Here is a 17,635-nt window from a genome sequence, read left to right on the forward strand (position 1 = left end):
TGGGACCGGAGCGCGCAAGGAGCATCGGTAAATGCTTCGCCTGGATCCAGGGCCAACGGAAGGTGAGTATATAACTATTTTTTATTTTAATTCTTTTTTTTTTTTTTTTCTTTTTTTTTTTTTTTTAACAGGGATATGATGCCCACATTGCTATATACTACGCGGCCTGTGCTATACACGTGCGTGGTATGTTATAAACTACGTGGCTGTGCTATATACTCCGTGGGCTGTGCTATATACTACGTGGCCGTGCTATATACTACGTGGCTGTGCTATATACTACGTGGCCGGCCGTGAACAATCAGCGACAGGCGCAGTCCGGCCGCGAATTGGCGCGGGATTTGAACCATGCTTCGCTAATTGGTCGCAGCCAGCCGAATCCTGTGTATTCAATGTATTATTCTAAAATCTTCATAAATAAGCTACATACATATTCTAGAATACCCGATGTGTTAGAATCGGGCTACCATATAGTTACAATATAATATGCTGCCGTGTACATGGGTTCTTGACTTTTTTTTAACCATTATATTATTGTGAAATTGCTTAATAATGCTGCGCTGTCAAAAATTAGATTTAACAATCAAAGAAAGGTTCTTCTGTTAAAGTGCTGTAACCACAAGTACAATCATTTATCCACCTATCCTACATTGGTTAGTGTGCTGATTTGAACTCTCTAGGGTTATCATATGTTGAGAGGGCGCCATTTTGCAAATAGGGTGCCAGCCTCTGTGGATAGGTAGGAAGAGGGTGGGGATTATCAGGGAATTTTAACCACCCCACCCTATGTTCTAATTTGATTATTGCTTTTGCTGAACCTTATGGTTTCTATTTAAATATACAGATACAACTCTATAATTGTCCCTTCCTCAGCCTTCAACCTACTAAAACTCTTGTGCATGCCCTCATCTCCCGCTTCGATTACTCCAACACCCTCCTCTGCGGCCTCCCCGCTAACTCTCTTGCACCACTCCAGTCCTCAACTCTGCTGACCGACTAATCCACCTCTCTCGTTGCTACTCCCCTGTGTCTCCACTCTGCAAATCCCTCCACTGGCTCCCAATTCCCCAACGAATCCAGTTCGAACTACAACCCCTGGCAAAAATTATGGAATGACCGGCCTTGGAGGATGTTCATTCAGTTATTTAGTTTTGTAGAAAAAAAAGCAGATCACAGACATGGCACAAAACTAAAGTAATTTCAAATGGCAACTTTCTGGCTTTAAGAAACACTAAAAAAAATCAAGAACAAAAAATGTGGTAGTCAGTAATGGTTACTTTTTTTAACTAAGCATAGGCAAAAATTATGAAATCACAATTCTGAGGAAAAAATTATGGAATCATGAAAAAACAAACAAACAAAAAAAAAACACTCCAAAACATCACTAGTATTTTGTTGCACCACCTCTGGCTTTTATAACAGCTTGCAGTCTCTGAGGCATGGACTTAATAAGTGCCAAACAGTACTCTTCATCAATCTGGCTCCAACTTTCTCTGATTGCTGTTGCCAGATCAGCTTTGCAGGTTGGAGCCTTGTCATGGACCATTTTCTTCAACTTCCACCAAAGATTTTCAATTGGATTGAGATCCGGACTATTTGCAGGCCATGACATTGACCTTATGTCTTTTTTCAAGGAATGTTTTCAGTTATTGCTCTATGGCAGGATGCATCATCATCTTGAAAAATTATTTCATCAGCCCCAAACATCCTTTCAATTGATGGGATAAGAAAAGTGTCCAAAATATCAACATAAACTTGTGCATTTATTGAAGATGTAATGACAGCCATCTCCCCAGTGCCTTTACCTGATATGCTGCCCCATATCATCAATGACTGTGGAAATTTGCATGTTCTCTTCAGGCAGTCATCTTTATAAATCTCATTGGAGCGGCACCAAAGAAAAGTTCCAGCATCATCACCTTGCCCAATGCAGATTCGTGATTCATCACTGAATATGACTTTCATCCAGTCATCCACAGTCCACCATTGCTTTTCCTTTTGCCCATTGTAACCTTGTTTCTTCTGTTTAGGTGTTAATGATGGCTTTTGTTCAGCTTTTCTGTATGTAAATCCCATTATCTTTAGGTGGCTTCTTACAGTTCGGTCACAGACATTGACTCCAGTTTCCACCCATTCGTTCCTCATTTGTTTTGTTGTGCATTTCCTGTTTTGGAGACATATTGCTTTAAGTTTTCGGTCTTGATGCTTTGATGTCTTCCTTGGTCTACCAGTATGTTTGCCTTTAACAACCTTCCCGTGTTTGTTTTTGGTTCAGATTTTAGATACAGCTGACTGTGAACAACCAACATCTTTTGCAACATGGCGTGATGATTTACTCTCTTAAGAGTTTGATAATCCTCTCCTTTGTTTCAATTGACATCTCTCGTGTTGGAGCCATGATTCATGTCAGTCCACTTGGTGCAACAGCTCTCCAAGGTGTGATCACTCCTTTTTAGATGCAGACTAACGAGCAGATCGAATTTGATGCAGGTGTTATTTTGGGGTATGAAAATTTACAGGGTGATTCCATAATGTTTTCCTCAGAATTGAGTGATTCCATAATTTTTCCTCTATGCTTTGTTAAAAAAGTAACCATTACGGACTACCACATTTTTTGTTCTTGATTTCTTTTAGTATTTCTTAAAGCCAGAAAGTTGCCATTTGAAATGACTTTAGTTTTGTACCATGTCTGTGATCTGCTTTTTTTCTACAAAATTAAAACAACTGAATGAACATCCTCCAAGGCCAGTGATTCCATAATTTTTGACAGGGGTTGTACTAACACTGACCTACAAAGCCATCCACAACCTGTCCCCTTCCTATAGCTCTGAATTAATCTCCCAATATCTTCCCTCACGTAATCTTCGATCCTCACAAGACATCCTACTTTCCTCCACACTTATTCAACCGCCTCCAAGATTTCTCCCGAACATCCTCCATCCTCTGGAATTCTGGGCCTCAACACGTCCGATTATCCACCACCCTCGAATCCTTCAGACGGAACCTGAAAACTAGTGATGACAGAGTGTTCTAGTTGCTCGGGATTTCCCCAGCATGCTCGGGTGGTCTCTGAGTATTTATGACTGCTCGGAGATTTCGTTTTCATCGCTGCAGCTAAAAGATTTACAGCTACTAGACAGCTTGATTAAACGTGGGGATTCCCTAGCAACCAGGCAACCCCCACATGTACTCAGGCTGGCTACTAGCTGAAAATCATGCTGCTAAGGCGATGAAAATTTAATCTCCGAGCAGTTACAAATACTCTGAGACCACCTGAGCGTGCTCGGGAAAACCCGAGCAACAAGTACACTCACTCATCACTACCGAAAACCCATCTCTTCAGGAAAGCCTACAATAACCATTCTGCCGCCTCACCACCACCAGAGCTGCCTCCTCATCAACATCGGAGCTGCTGCACCCCCGACCTTCTAGCTCTTCCCCATTATCCCGTAGAATGTACTTCCGCAAGGACAGGGTCCTCTCCCCTCTGTACCAGTCTGTCATCGTAAATTTGTTTACTGTAAAAGATATCTATAACTTTGGCTGTAACCCGCTTCTCATGTACAGCACCATGGAATCAATGGTGCTATATAAATAAACAATAATATAATGATTTTCGACTTTCTGGGGGAGTTTTTAACCCCTTCATGACCCAGCCTATTTTGGCCTTAATGACCTTGCCGTTTTTTGCAATGCTGACCAGTGTCCCTTTATGAGGTAATAACTCAGGAACGCTTCAACGGATCCTAGCGATTCTGAGATTGTTTTTTCGTGACATATTGGGCTTCATGTTAGTGGTAAATTTAGGTCGATAATTTCTGAGTTTATTTGTGAAAAAAACGGAAATTTGGCAAAAAATTTGAAAATTTCGCAATTTTCACATTTTGAATTTTTATTCTGTTAAACCAGAGAGTTATGTGACACAAAATAGTTAATAAATAACGTTTCCCACATGTCTACTTTACATCAGCACAATTTTGGAAACAATTTTTTTTTTTGCTAGGAAGTTATAAGGGTTAAAATTTGACCAGTGATTTCTCATTTTTACAACAAAATTTACAAAACCATTTTTTTTTAGGGACCACCTCACATTTGAAGTCATTTTGAGGGTTCTATATGGCTGAAAATACCCAAAAGTGACACCATTCTAAAAACTGCACCCCTCAAGGTGCTCAAAACCACATTCAAGAAGTTTATTAACCCTTCAGGTGTTTCACAGCAGCAGAAGCAACATGGAAGTAAAAAATGAACATTTAACTTTTTAGTCACAAAAATGATCTTTTAGCAACAATTTTTTTATTTTCCCAGCGGTAAAAGGAGAAACTGGACCACGGACGTTGTTGTCCAATTTGTCCTGAGTACGCTGATACCTCATATGTGGGGGTAAACCACTGTTTGGGCGCACGGCAGGGCTCGGAAGGGAAGGAGCGCCATTTGACTTTTTGAATGAAAAATTGGCTCCAATCTTTAGCGGACACCATGTCACGTTTGGAGAGCCCCCGTGTGCCTAAACATTGGAGCTCCCCCACAAGTGACCCCATTTTGGAAACTAGACCCCCCAAAGGAACTTATCTAGAAGCATAGTGAGCACTTTAAACCCCCAGGTGCTTCACAAATTGATCCGTAAAAATGAAAAAGTACTTTTTTTTCACAAAAAAATTATTTTAGTCTCAATTTTTTCATTTTCACATGGGCAACAGGATAAAATGGATCCTAAATTTTGTTGGGCAATTTCTCCTGAGTACACCAATACCTCACATGTGGGGGTAAACCACTGTTTGGGCACATGGTAAGGCTCGGAAGGGAAGGAGCGCCATTTGACTTTTTGAATGGAAAATTAGCTCCAATCGTTAGCGGACACCATGTCGCGTTTGGAGAGCCCCTGTGTGCCTAAACATTGGAGCTCCCCTACAAGTGACCCCATTTTGGAAACTAGACCCCCCAAGGAACTAATCTAGATGCATAGTGAGCACTTATAACCCCCAGGTGCTTCACAGAAGTTTATAACGCAGAGCCGTGAAAATAAAAAAATAATTTTTCTTTCCTCAAAAATGATTTTTAGCCCAGAATTTTTTATTTTCCCAAGAGTAATAGGAGAAATTGGACCCCAAATTTTGTTGTCCAGTTTGTCCTGAGTACGGTGATACCCCATATGTGGGGGTAAACCACTGTTTGGGCGCACGGCAGGGCTCGGAAGGGAAGGCACGCCATTTGGCTTTTTGAATGGAAAATTAGCTCCAATCATTAGCGGACACCATGTCGCGTTTGGAGAGCCCCTGTGTGCCTAAACATTGGAGCTCCCGCACAAGTGACCCCATTTTGGAAACTAGACCTCCCAAGGAACTAATCTAGATGTGTGGTGAGCACTTTGAACCCCCAAGTGCTTCACAGAAGTTTATAACGCAGAGCCGTGAAAATAAAAAATGTGTTTCCTTTCCTCAAAAATATTTTTTAGCCCAGAATTTTTTTATTTTTGCAAGAGTAACAGGAGAAATTGGACCCCAAAAGTTGTTGTCCAGTTTCTCCTGAGTACGCTGATACCCCATATGTGGGGGTAAACCACTGTTTGGGCGCACGTCAGGGCTCGGAAGGGAAGTAGTGACATTTGAAATGCAGACTTTGATGGAATGGTCTGCGGGCGTCACATTGCATTTGCAGAGCCCCTGATGTGCCTAAACAGTAGAAACACCCCACAAGTGACCCCATTTTGGAAACTAGACCCCCGAAGGAACTTATCTAGATGTGTGGTGAGCACTTTCAACCCCCAAGTGCTTCACAGAAGTTTATAACGCAGAGCCGTGAAAATAAAAAATAATTGTTCTTTCCTCAAAAATTATGTTTTAGCAAGTAATTTTTTATTTTTGCAAGGGTAACAGGAGAAATTGGACCCCAACAGTTGTTGCCCAGTTTGTCCTGAGTACGCTGGTACCCCAAATGTGGGGGTAAACCACTGTTTGGGCGCACGTCGGGGCTTGGAAGGGAGGGAGCACCATTTGACTTTTTGAATGCAAGATTGGCTGGAATCAATGGTGGCGCCATGTTGCGTTTGGAGACCCCTGATGTGCCTAAACAGTGGAAACCCCTCAATTCTAACTTCAACACTAACCCCAACACACCCCTAATCCTAATCCCATCTGTAGCCATAACCCTAATCACAACCCTAACCACAACACACCCCTAACCACAACCCTAACTGCAACACACCCGTAACCCTAATTCCAACCCTAATCCTAACCCTAATCCCAACCGTTAGCCCTAATCCCAACCCTAACCACAACTGTAACCCCAACACACCCCTAACCCTATCCGTAACCCTAACCACAAGCCTAATCTTAACCCTATTTCAAACCCTAGCCCTAATTCCAACCCTAACTCTAATTCCAACCCTAACCCTAAGGCTATGTGCCCACGTTGCGGATTCGTGTGAGATTTTTCCGCACGATTTTTGAAAAATCTGCAGGTAAAAGGCACTGTGTTTTACCTGCGGATTTACAGCAGATTTCCAGTGTTTTTTTGTGCGGATTTCACCTGCGGATTCCTATTGAGGAACAGGTGTAAAACGCTGCGGAATCCGCACAAAGAATTGACATGCTGCGGAAAATACAACGCAGCGTTTCTGCACGGAATTTTCCGCACCATGGGCACAGCGGATTTGGTTTTCCTTAGGTGTACATGGTACTGTAAACCTGATGGAAAACTGCTTCGAATTCGCAGCGGCCAATCCGCTGCGGATCCGCGGCGGATCCGCTGTCAATCCGCTGCGGATCCGCGGCCGATCCGCTGCGGATCCGCTGCGGATCCGCTGCGGTTCCGCTACCGATCCGCGGCCGATCCGCTGCCGATCCGCTGCCAATCCGCTGTCAATCCGCTGTCAATCCGCTGTCGATCCGCTGTCGATCCGCTGTCGATCCGCTGTCGATCCGCGGCCGATCCGCGGCCGATCCGCGGCCGATCCGCGGCCGATCCGCGGCCGATCCGCGGCCGATCCGCGGCCGATCCGCGGCCGATCCGCTGCCGATCCGCGGCCAATCCGCGGCCAATCCGCTGCCGATCCGCGGCCAATCCGCGGCCGATCCGCGGCCGATCCGCGGCCGATCCGCTGCCGATCCGCGGCCGATCCGCTGCCGATCCGCGGCCAATCCGCTGCCGATCCGCGGCCAATCCGCTGCCGATCCGCGGCCAATCCGCTGCCGATCCGCGGCCAATCCGCTGCCGATCCGCGGCCAATCCGCTGCCGATCCGCGGCCAATCCGCTGCCAATCCGCTGCCGATCCGCGGCCGATCCGCTGCGGATCCGCTGCCAATCCGCTGCCGATCCGCTGCCGATCCGCGGCCGATCCGCTGCGGATCCGCGGCCGATCCGCTGCGGATCCGCGGCCGATCCGCGGCCGATCCGCTGCGGATCCACGGCCGATCCGCTCTGTGTGCACATGCCATAACCCTACCCCTAACCCTACCCATAACCCTAACCCTACCCCTAGTTCTAACCCTAGTTCTAACCCTAACCCTAGTGGAAAAAAAAAAAAAAAAAAATTCTTTATTTTATTATTGTCCCTATGGGGGTGATAAAGGGGGGGGGGGGGGGGTTATTTATTTATTTATTTTTTTTATTTTGATCGCTGTGATAGAACCTACCACAGCGATCAAAATGTACCTGTAAGGAATCTGCCGACTGGCAGATTCGGCGGGCGCACTGAGCATGCGCCCGCCATTTTCCAAGATGGCGGCGCCCAGCGAGGAGACGGCCGGACACCGGGAGGATCGGTAAGTATGAAGGGGTGGTGGGGGGGTGGATCGGAGCACGGGGGGGGGGGGGGAACGGAGCACAGGGGGGGTGGGTCTGAGAAAGGAGGGAGCGGACAGGAGGACGGGGGAGCCGGCAGGCGGACGGAGGGGACCGGACCCCATAACGGAGGACGGGGGGGGCGATCGGTGGGCGTGGGGGGGGGCACTTCAGTATTTCCAGCCATGGCCGATGATATTGCAGCATCGGCCATGGCTGGATTGTAATATTTCACCAGTTTTTTAGGTGAAATATTACAAATCGCTCTGATTGGCTGTTGAAAGTGAAACTGCCAATCAGAGCGATCGTAGCCACGGGGGGGTGAAGCCACCCCCCCTGGGCTGAAGTACCACTCCCCCTCTCCCTGCAGATCGGGTAAAATAGGAGTTAACCCCTTCACCCGATCTGCAGGGACGCGATCATTCCATGACGCCACATAGGCGTCATGGGTCGGATTGGCACGGGTTTTCATGACGCCTACGTGGCGTCATGGGTCGGGAAGGGGTTAAGATGATATTTCCCATGGATTAACATTTAAGATTTTTTCATATAATGTATGGGCAAAACTGTTACAAAAAAAAAAAAAAAAAAGAATCTGTCACATCGTCAAACATAAAAAACTGCTAGAATACCTGAATTGCTTCCCAATTCCTGATGCTTGCCTCCGCTACCATCCTCACTGTTTTTGGTACCCAATTAGTAAACTAAAAGGGTTTTTCAATCATACAATAGTATACTGTTTGATATCTATGATTAGTGAGGGTTCTACATGTATGATAACCAACATTTCTGAGACTGAAGTGGACACGTAGCTAATTTAGCTGTTCCCCACCCAAAACTAAGAAACCACTAAAACTGATTGGAAAATTGTAATTTTATGTTCTGAAACTTGGTTTACACATTGTTGCTGCATCATGGGTGCCCGAATGGAGATCATCATGGTTTTCTGACTAGGTAAAGGTTTAATTGTTAATTCACTGTTCTTCCTGATCATAAAGTGGAGGCCTAGCTGGTTTGTCCTCTCTCCTGGGCAATGGTGCTTCTGGCCACTTGCTACACAGAACAGTAGCAGCAAGTGAACAAACATCTCGTTTGTTCTCAAAATTGTGGGGGCCCCAACTTGTCTAGTCTAAAACTAAAGGTACCTTCACACTAAGCGACTTTGCAGCGAGAACGACGACGATCCGTGACGTTGCAGCGTCCTGGATAGCGATCTCGTTGTGTTTGACACGCAGCAGCGATCTGGATCCCGCTGTGATATCGCTGGTCGGAGCTAGAAGTCCAGAACTTTATTTCGTCGCTGATCACCCGCTGTCATCGCTGGATCGGTGTGTGTGACGCCGATCCAGCGATGTGTTCACTTGTAACCAGGGTAAATATCGGGTTACTAAGCGCGGCCCTGCACTTAGTAACCCGATGTTTACCCTGGTTACCCGGGTGCTGCAGGGGGACTTCGGCATCGTTTAAGACAGTTTCAACGATGCCAAAGTCTTTCCCCTGATCGTTGGTCGCTGGAGAGAGCTGTCTGTGTGACAGCTCCCCAGCGACCACACAACGACTTACCAACGATCATGGCCAGGTCGTATCGCTGGTCGTGATCGTTGGTAAGTCGTTTAGTGTAACGGTACCTTAATTGTGTGACTGCAGACTTGTGAATCCTCACACTGCGTGCTGTGAGGATTATCTGGTGTCAGAACCGAAAATGGCAGTCATGTGACCGCAAACATGTGATATGCCTGTTACCGGCAAAAACACAACTAGACTGTTTCCGGCCTCCACACCGATCTAGTCGGATTGTAGCTAGGAGTATGCATATCGCATTTTTTGCGGACACATGATCGCAGCTACCGAGGCTGACACCGTAGATTCCTCACAGCATGATGTGTGCCCACTGTGAGGATTCACAAGTCTGTAGTCACAGAGTGACACTGCCACTGTCCATAGCAGATTTCTGCAATAACCAATAGAGACGTGTTCTGAAAGGGCTGTGGAGTCGGTATAAAATGACTGTTTGGTACAGTAGTTCACTGCAGTATGTGCTGTGTTTTCCTAAAAACTTGGGAAATTTATGAAGTGATCTATAAATGTCTGTTCTGTTCCTGATCTAAGGATCTCGGTTGTTAGGCTTCTTTCAGACTTCCGTCGGTATGCGGCCGTCGCATGGCGTCGGCGTGACGTCCCGACGGACATTGGAGTTTTTTTTAGCACAACGTGGGCAGCGGACGCAGTGTTTCAACGCATCCGCTGCCCACAGTAAAGTCCCAGGGAGGAGTTACGGCCGGGCATGCGCAGTAAAAAATGCAGAACACGACGTACGAAAAAACGTTTCCTTGAATGTTTTTTTCGCTACGACGGTCCGCCAAATACCGACGCATACAGTGCACATCCATATGTCGCAATCCGTCAGTAATACAAGTCTATGTGAAAAAAAAAGCATCCTGCGGGCAACTTTGCAGGATGCGTTTTTTCACAGAACGATGCATTGCGACGTGTTCAAAAAAACGTAACTGTGAAAGTAGCCTAAGTTGAGATGAATCTGTGCTGCACTTTATGTACATGCTCAGTAGTGAGGCAGTGCTGTGGAGTCGGAGTCAAGAAAATTGAGGAGTCCGGTGGTTTGGCTTACCACCTCCACAACCCTGTCCTAAACAGTGGACCCAACTCCTTGCTCCAGTGAGGAATATTAATGGTACTGCTCAAAGCAAGAGTCATTTTTAATAAAATAAAATAATTGCAACATTAAGTCAACAGAAATGTCAGAAACACATCCAATAATGTAAAACCACACACTGAGGGAAGCCGGCTTATAAATAGAAAGGCCAACACATTTCAAAGAGCTGACAATGTGCCTCAGGATGGGAGAGCGACAGGGACAGCTGAAATACTTTGTACTGAAACGCTCACCTCCCTGGTAACATACTTTAGGCTTCTGTCTTGTTCCATAGACGCAGTGACGCGTTACAAATTATTGTACAGATTCATATCTGTGCGAGTTAGAAGATTATCACGAGGAATAAATTAAAGTAAGGACCTGTTCACATTTCATCACCAACTCCATCCCCTCCAAGAGTGGGAAACAATGAGCATATTCCTTGCCTATTTCTCCAAAAGTATGTCACGATAGGTACGGTATATCTTTCATATGTTGATTAATAAACCTTATTGTAAAAAATATTTGTTTTTTTCTTACTCTATGCAGGAAAGTGTAGCAGATATACTGTCCTATTAAGTAAAATAGGACAATAGAGCATATACTTGTGCCCAATGTATGCCAAAAGGACACTCTTAGGAGTGCGACGATGTGGGCACTGGACCTTAAGGATTCATTTGACATGAAAATCAGGAGCCTTTTCTTTCGTATTTGCAAAACGTGATGATGAATCAAAATGTGAAAAGACAGCAAAAATACAACAGTAGACTCGCAATGTTGAAAATGGTTTCTGATCTACAGGTGGGATGTAAGGCTACTTTCACACTAGCGTCGTGCACTGCACGTCGCAATGCGTCGTTGTGGATAAAAAAAAGCATCCTGCAAAATTGCTTGCAGGATGCGTTTTTTCTCCATAGACTAACATTAGCGACGCATTGCCACACGTCGCAACCGTCGTGCGACGGTTGCGTTGTGTTGCGTCGGACTGTCGTCACCAAAAACGTTGCATGTAACGTTTTTTGGTGCGTCGTGTCCGCCATTTCCGACCGCGCATGCACGGCCGGAACTCCGCCCCCTCCTCCCCGCACCTCACAATGGGGCAGCGGATGCGTTGGAAAACAGCATCCGCTGCCCCCGTTGTGCGGCGCTTTCACTGCTTGCGTCGGTACGTCGCAACGACGCAATTCGTCGTACGACGCTAGTGTGAAAGTAGCCTTATAGAACAGGAGGAGATGATCAAACTGGTATATATATTTTTGTACATTTCAGTAAAATCTGTATGTTAGCCATTGAAGTCTCTGGTGTTTGTAGGCATGAGTCCAGTGGGCGGTCCTAGTAGTGATTGACAGTCTTCCCCCTATGGCTATGATTGCAAATATAGCTGTCACTCACTAGTAGGACAGCCTACTAGGCTCATATGCTTACAATCACCAGGGATTTCTATGAATAAAATACAAAATCTTTTCACAAACCTACATAATATGCTCAGCTTCTCCTTCTCTATACTGTGCTGCCGACTGATCGGACAGCATGTACGCGACAGGTTCCTTTTCAAGCAGCTTTAGATTATGTTTTGAGTTGTAGGATATACCTATATGTACATCGGTGATGAAAGGTGGACAAAAACTTTAAGGGCCCATTCTCACATGCGAGAAACTCAGATGAGCCTCACACGTCAATACCCGGCACTCAGGAGCAGAGCGTGCGGCCGCATGTATTGCTACGCGGCCACACACTCCGATGCGAGTGCAGGGTATTGACGTGCGAGACTCATCCGAGTTTCTCACATGTGAATGAGCCCTAAAAAGGGACATTTCAGAGAAAAGTGGAAATTCTTTAAAAAAAAAAAAAAAACACATTCCTTGGGTCGGAATGAACTCTAGGAGTCATACAAGAAACTTTCAAAGACATCAATAAGAAATAGTTCTGATAGACTGTGGTCTTGGGCCGCTGTGGTTTGTTACCATTTCCCTGCACAATCACTTCATCTCACAGACAAACAACCATTTCCTTGCAAGGTGAGTGGGAAGACAGCGGAGGCAATAGGCTACTGTAGTTATCAGCTGTAGGTTGAACTCCAATTTAAACAGGTCCAGCTGCCAAAAGTGGATGACACTGGATTTCTAAAACATCTGGTGTTATCAGCTGTCATACAGCAGGGCTGGTATGTACGGGTCCTTCAGGTGAAAATGGCTGCTAGTGTGGACTACAGGGGATAAAGAAACCATGATATAGTATACCAATGTCTCAAACGTTGACAGCACTCACAGTAAAGCCACGTTCAGCATTATACAGCAGTATTTGTAGCCAAAACCAGAACGGGAACAATCAAATGAAAAAGTATAACAAACATGTCACCACTTCTGTATTTATCACCCACTCCTGGTGTTGGCTTATAAATACTGATGTCAAATAGTCACGTAACTGATCAGGAAACTTGTATTACTGGAGAATGGCCGATGAGCTACTCATGGTAATGCTACTCTAATAGTAATTGGTATTGTGAAAGGAAATGGGTAAAAGTTGATGCTTACAAATGCCTTATGGTTTCCTAGCAAAAGCTGCATCAACTAACAAATCCCAAACTAAAAGTGCACAAGATATGAAAAGTGAAAGCCAGGTAACCCAGCATGAGAATGAACAAGGAGGCGGACGACGACCTCTCCTGTTACTAGGGGATGTCTGTAGTTACTGTATGTACAGACTCCTGACTACACCTGGTCAGCAGTGCCCTGACAGTACAACTATTACCAGGAGCAGGCAATAATAATAATGGGGCAGATCAGACAGTCCGGGGGGGGGGGCGATCCCTCGGGGCAGATCAGACAGTCGGGGGGGGGGGGGGGGGGGAATCCCTCGGGGCAGATCAGACACAGTCCAGGGGGAAGGGGGGAATCCCTCGGGGCAGATCAGACACAGTCCAGGGGGGGGGGGGAGGGGGAACCCTCGGGGCAGACCAGACACAGTCTCGGGGTGGGGGGATCCCTCGGGGCAGACCAGACACAGTCTCGGGGTGGGGGGATCCCTCGGGGCAGATCAGACACAGTCCGGGGGAGGGGGGGGGGGGGGGGGGAGGATCCCTCGGGGCAGATCAGACACAGTCCGGGGGAGGAGGGGGGGGGGGGGAGGAGGAGAGGATCCCTCGGGGCAGATCAGACACGGTCCGGGGGAGGGGGGGATCCCTCAGGGCAGATCAGACAGTCCGGGGGGGAGGGGGATCCCTCGGGGTAGAGCAGACACGGTCCGGGGGAGGGGGGGGGAATCCCTCGGGGCAGATCAGACACAGTCCGGGGGGGGGGAATCCCTCAGGGCAGATCAGACACAGTCCGGGGGGGAATCCCTCGGGGCAGATCAGACACAGTCCAGGGAGGGAATCCCTCGGGGCAGATCACACACAGTCCAGGGAGGGAATCCCTCGGGGCAGATCACACACAGTCCAGGGAGGGAATCCCTCGGGGCAGATCACACACAGTCCAGGGAGGGAATCCCTCGGGGCAGATCACACACAGTCCAGGGAGGGAATCCCTCGGGGCAGATCACACACAGTCCAGGGAGGGAATCCCTCGGGGCAGATCACACACAGTCCAGGGAGGGAATCCCTCGGGGCAGATCACACACAGTCCAGGGAGGGAATCCCTCGGGGCAGATCACACACAGTCCAGGGAGGGAATCCCTCGGGGCAGATCACACACAGTCCGGGAGGGGAATCCCTCGGGGCAGATCAGACACAGTCCAGGGGGATCCCTCATGATAACCGACTGTTATATATAGTAAGATCCCATTGGGTCCGATCCAGTGTACACAGGCCCTGATTGGAGCCTCACACTAGGGCCAGTAGTAAATGCGGCCCAGCACAGGTCCTTGCACCCAGCACAGGTGCAGTGGACGAGGTGGCCAGGGCGCGGGCAGTGGTACCCATGATGCTTCCCCAGCCGTCGGCCGATAGCCCAACATATCGCTCACTATCTGCCGCTCACCAGGCCCAATCCCGACCTATAGGGGAGCTAGTGCCCCCCGTAGAACAGCCCCCGCCCCACAGTGCCCCCTGCACACCACAGAGCAGCCGCCGCGGCCTCCTCCTGCCGCCCTCGGAGCCCAGAGATCCCAGCGCGCCACCGGCTCCGTCCCGTGCTGCGGTGTGCCCGGCCTGTGCCCGCGCCATTCCAGCCACCGGCCTGTGTATTCCCGTTACCTTGTAGAAAGCTCCGTTAGAGCCGCGCACTTCCACCGTCAGGTCCTCCATGTTGGAAACGCAAAGGGCGATGGGAAGGATTTCTAGAAAGTTTCTGCGTCACCCAAGGAGGGAGGGAGAAATTCTGGGGGAGGGAAGAGGGAGAGGAAGGGGAGGAGACCCCGAGTACAGGGAGGCAGTAGGTGGGAGGCAGCAGTAGAGGTGGTCGCCGTGTGCTGAGGAGCGGGCAGGTGGGCGTTATTATAATGGCGGGAACTAGTGAGGTGTCTGCGCGTCCATGTGGCCGGGCTGGAGGAGGGGGGCTTGTGTTTCCTGCCCACCATGGACTACGGAGGCGGGAACCGTGTCCCACACTGTCCTGCATGTGTGACTGCCTAAATATAGCCCCGGCCCTAAATAGCCGGTAGTGTCACGTATCCCGGGAGCCTCCGGGTCACACATGGCTGAGGTAATGGCTTTCCTCATGGCTTGTTAATGGCCACTTATGGGGTGTGGAGCGGCCATCGTTACGATATCGTACTCCCACCTTATCTGACCCGCTGTGTGAGAAGACATTTTTCAAAGGCGCAATATAGAAAACGCCTGTAACTAAATAGATGCAAACTGCTATGGAAGGGACTCGGTGACTATAGTGGCGACCGTCAGATTTCTGCTTTAGCTTCTGCATGGTGCATTTTTTTTCCCTGTTCAGTCAGTGGACTTAAAGGGAACTTTTTGCGTCCAGAAATGCTGTTTATCTCCTGATATGGGAGTAATTGTGTAAATAGCACGTATGCCAGGTTATAGCGTTTTTAACGCGAAAAATCAGCATCGCGTGCACACAGCCAGCGGCTGCAGGGAGAAAATGAACTTGCATCCTCCCTGCAGCTGCTGCTTCCAGTCATCAGGGCGGTGCTGTCTCAGGCTGTCCCTCACAGCGGCTGGGTGAGATCACACTTACAGTGTGACCAATGTGTAGGAAGACTGGAAGCATCTGCCGCAGGGATGATGGGACTTAATTTTCTCCTTGCAGTTGCAGCACCAATGAGGCACTTGGTATTAAAACGCTCCCTACCTCCAGAATATCTATCCCTATATCTGCAGGTAACTGGCGTTACTGAATGGGACAGATTACCTTTTAAGTGTACCTGAGGAGAACGTGTGGCAGGCTAGTTCCTTCCTCCAACCCGGTCCATAGTATTTTATGAGTCATGACGGTAATCTATGACAGTAAAGGCACAGATGATTGGCCTCGGGGAGACCAAAACATCCAACACCGCGGAGACACCATCACGTGTTTCTCAACGCAGTGATCCAGAACACTGCCCCCATCCCTTATGGGAAATATGCAAATGCATGGAGGATAGCTGCGGAGACACCATCACGTGTTTCTCAACGCAAGCAGTGAATAGCCAGGCCTTTCCCCGGGAGGGAACAACCACGGGAAGGGCAGCATCCAATAAAGGAAAACATCCAATACAGGAAAAATGATAATTACAGGTAATTTGATTTTCCAGAACCATGACAGCACCGCACGTGAGAGATGGCATCCGCCCCCAGGAACAGGAAACCTGTAGCAGAGATAAAAGAATGGGGCGGCCACTCTCTCCTCAGTTTGTTTCAGAGTATGGAAGATGACCGCTTTGTTAGTACACATTCATATATCATATTTACATTGTATAGCTGTATATTAGCTCTTATCTATATGTCAAGAGTATGTATATATGTACACTATCTATTTATTTATTTATATATATATATATATATATATATATATATATATATATATATTTATTATTATTTTTTTTTTTTGTGAATCACACAACCATCACCAAGATAGGGCGGGAATTAATGCGTTGCTGTCATGGTTCTGGAAAATCAAATTACCCGTCAGTAATTATCATTTTTTCCCTTCACCATGACAGCACCGCACGTGAGAGGAAGAAATAGAAGACTCCTTAGGGTGGGACAACAGCAGATAACACCTTTCTCCCGAAAGCCAAGTTTGAAAGACCTAAGTCTAGCCTATAATGTCGGAAGAAGGTAGAGGGTGAGGACCATACTGCCGCCCTACAAATCTGCTCCACCGAAGCGTTTGCCCTTTCCGCCCAGGATGTGGCAATAGCACGCGTAGAGTGGGCCGTAACACCCTGTGGGGGAATTTGGCCAGAAGAAGAGTACGAAAGCGATAGCTGTACGCAACCACCGTGCAATAGTCGCCTTTGAGGCCTTTTTTCCCCTGGAAGGTGACAAAAAGGGCTGATGACTGACGCCAAGATTTTGTGGCTTCTATGTATTGAAGCAGGCAGCGTCTGACATCAAGACAATGGAAGGTTTGCTCTCCCTGGGATTTTGGTTGAGGACAAAATGAGGGTAAGATAATTTCCTGGTCCCTATGAAATTTGGAATTGACCTTTGGTAGGAAGGCCGGGTCAGTTTTGATGATTACTCTGTCATCCTGGAAGGTAGTATAAGGGGGGTTCACTGAAATAGCCTGCAGCTCGCAAGTACGGCGGGCTGAAGTTAGAGCAACCAGGAGGACAGTTTTTAGTGTCAAAGATTTTATTGAAATAGAATCAAGAGGCTCAAAGGGGGAAACAGTTAGAGCATTTAAAACTAAATTTAGATCCCAGGGAGCCACCTTGGGAGATAATTTTGAGGGTCTAGATGTAAAAGCGGCTCGGATGAACCTATAGACCCAAGGGTGGTCAGCAAGTTTGAGATCAAACAGCGCACCCAGGGCAGAGACATGCACCTTCAGGGTGCTAGTAGATAGCCCTCTCTCCAGACCTTTTTGGAGAAACTCTAAAATTTCTTTTACCGGGACTTCTTGGCCGGTCTGGGACAATTGTCGCCCCGAAAATTCCAGGAATTTCTGCCAAATTTTCTGATATTTTTCTGAGGTGACTTTTTTCCTGCTAGCGAGCAACGTGGTTACTAAAGGGTTTGAGAATCCCTTTGCTAGTAGCAGTCCCCTCTCAAGTTCCAGGCGGTGAGATGTAGCCCGTGTACTTGAGGGTGTTGAACTGGT

The 17,635-nt window shown here is 47.5% G+C and overlaps 1 protein-coding gene across 3 annotated transcripts in view; it reads right to left on the reverse strand.

The window, feature by feature from the left end:
- The window catches only part of FXR1 (FMR1 autosomal homolog 1), a 117,317-nt gene extending 102,338 nt beyond the window's left edge, over positions 1-14,979 (reverse strand). For 2 of the 3 annotated variants that reach the window (XM_077290446.1, XM_077290445.1), the window contains exon 1: positions 14,626-14,979. In XM_077290446.1, coding sequence (XP_077146561.1) covers positions 14,626-14,676 — 51 coding nt within the window. In that variant the 5' untranslated portion in view covers positions 14,677-14,979. Of the gene's footprint in view, positions 1-14,486; positions 14,542-14,625 lie in introns of those variants that run through there. The other variant, XM_077290447.1, reaches the window with a different exon arrangement.
- Between the last annotated feature and the right edge of the window lie 2,656 nt (positions 14,980-17,635).

Source organism: Ranitomeya variabilis, chromosome 2, assembly GCF_051348905.1.
Source record: "Ranitomeya variabilis isolate aRanVar5 chromosome 2, aRanVar5.hap1, whole genome shotgun sequence".
Lineage (NCBI taxonomy): Eukaryota > Metazoa > Chordata > Amphibia > Anura > Dendrobatidae > Ranitomeya > Ranitomeya variabilis.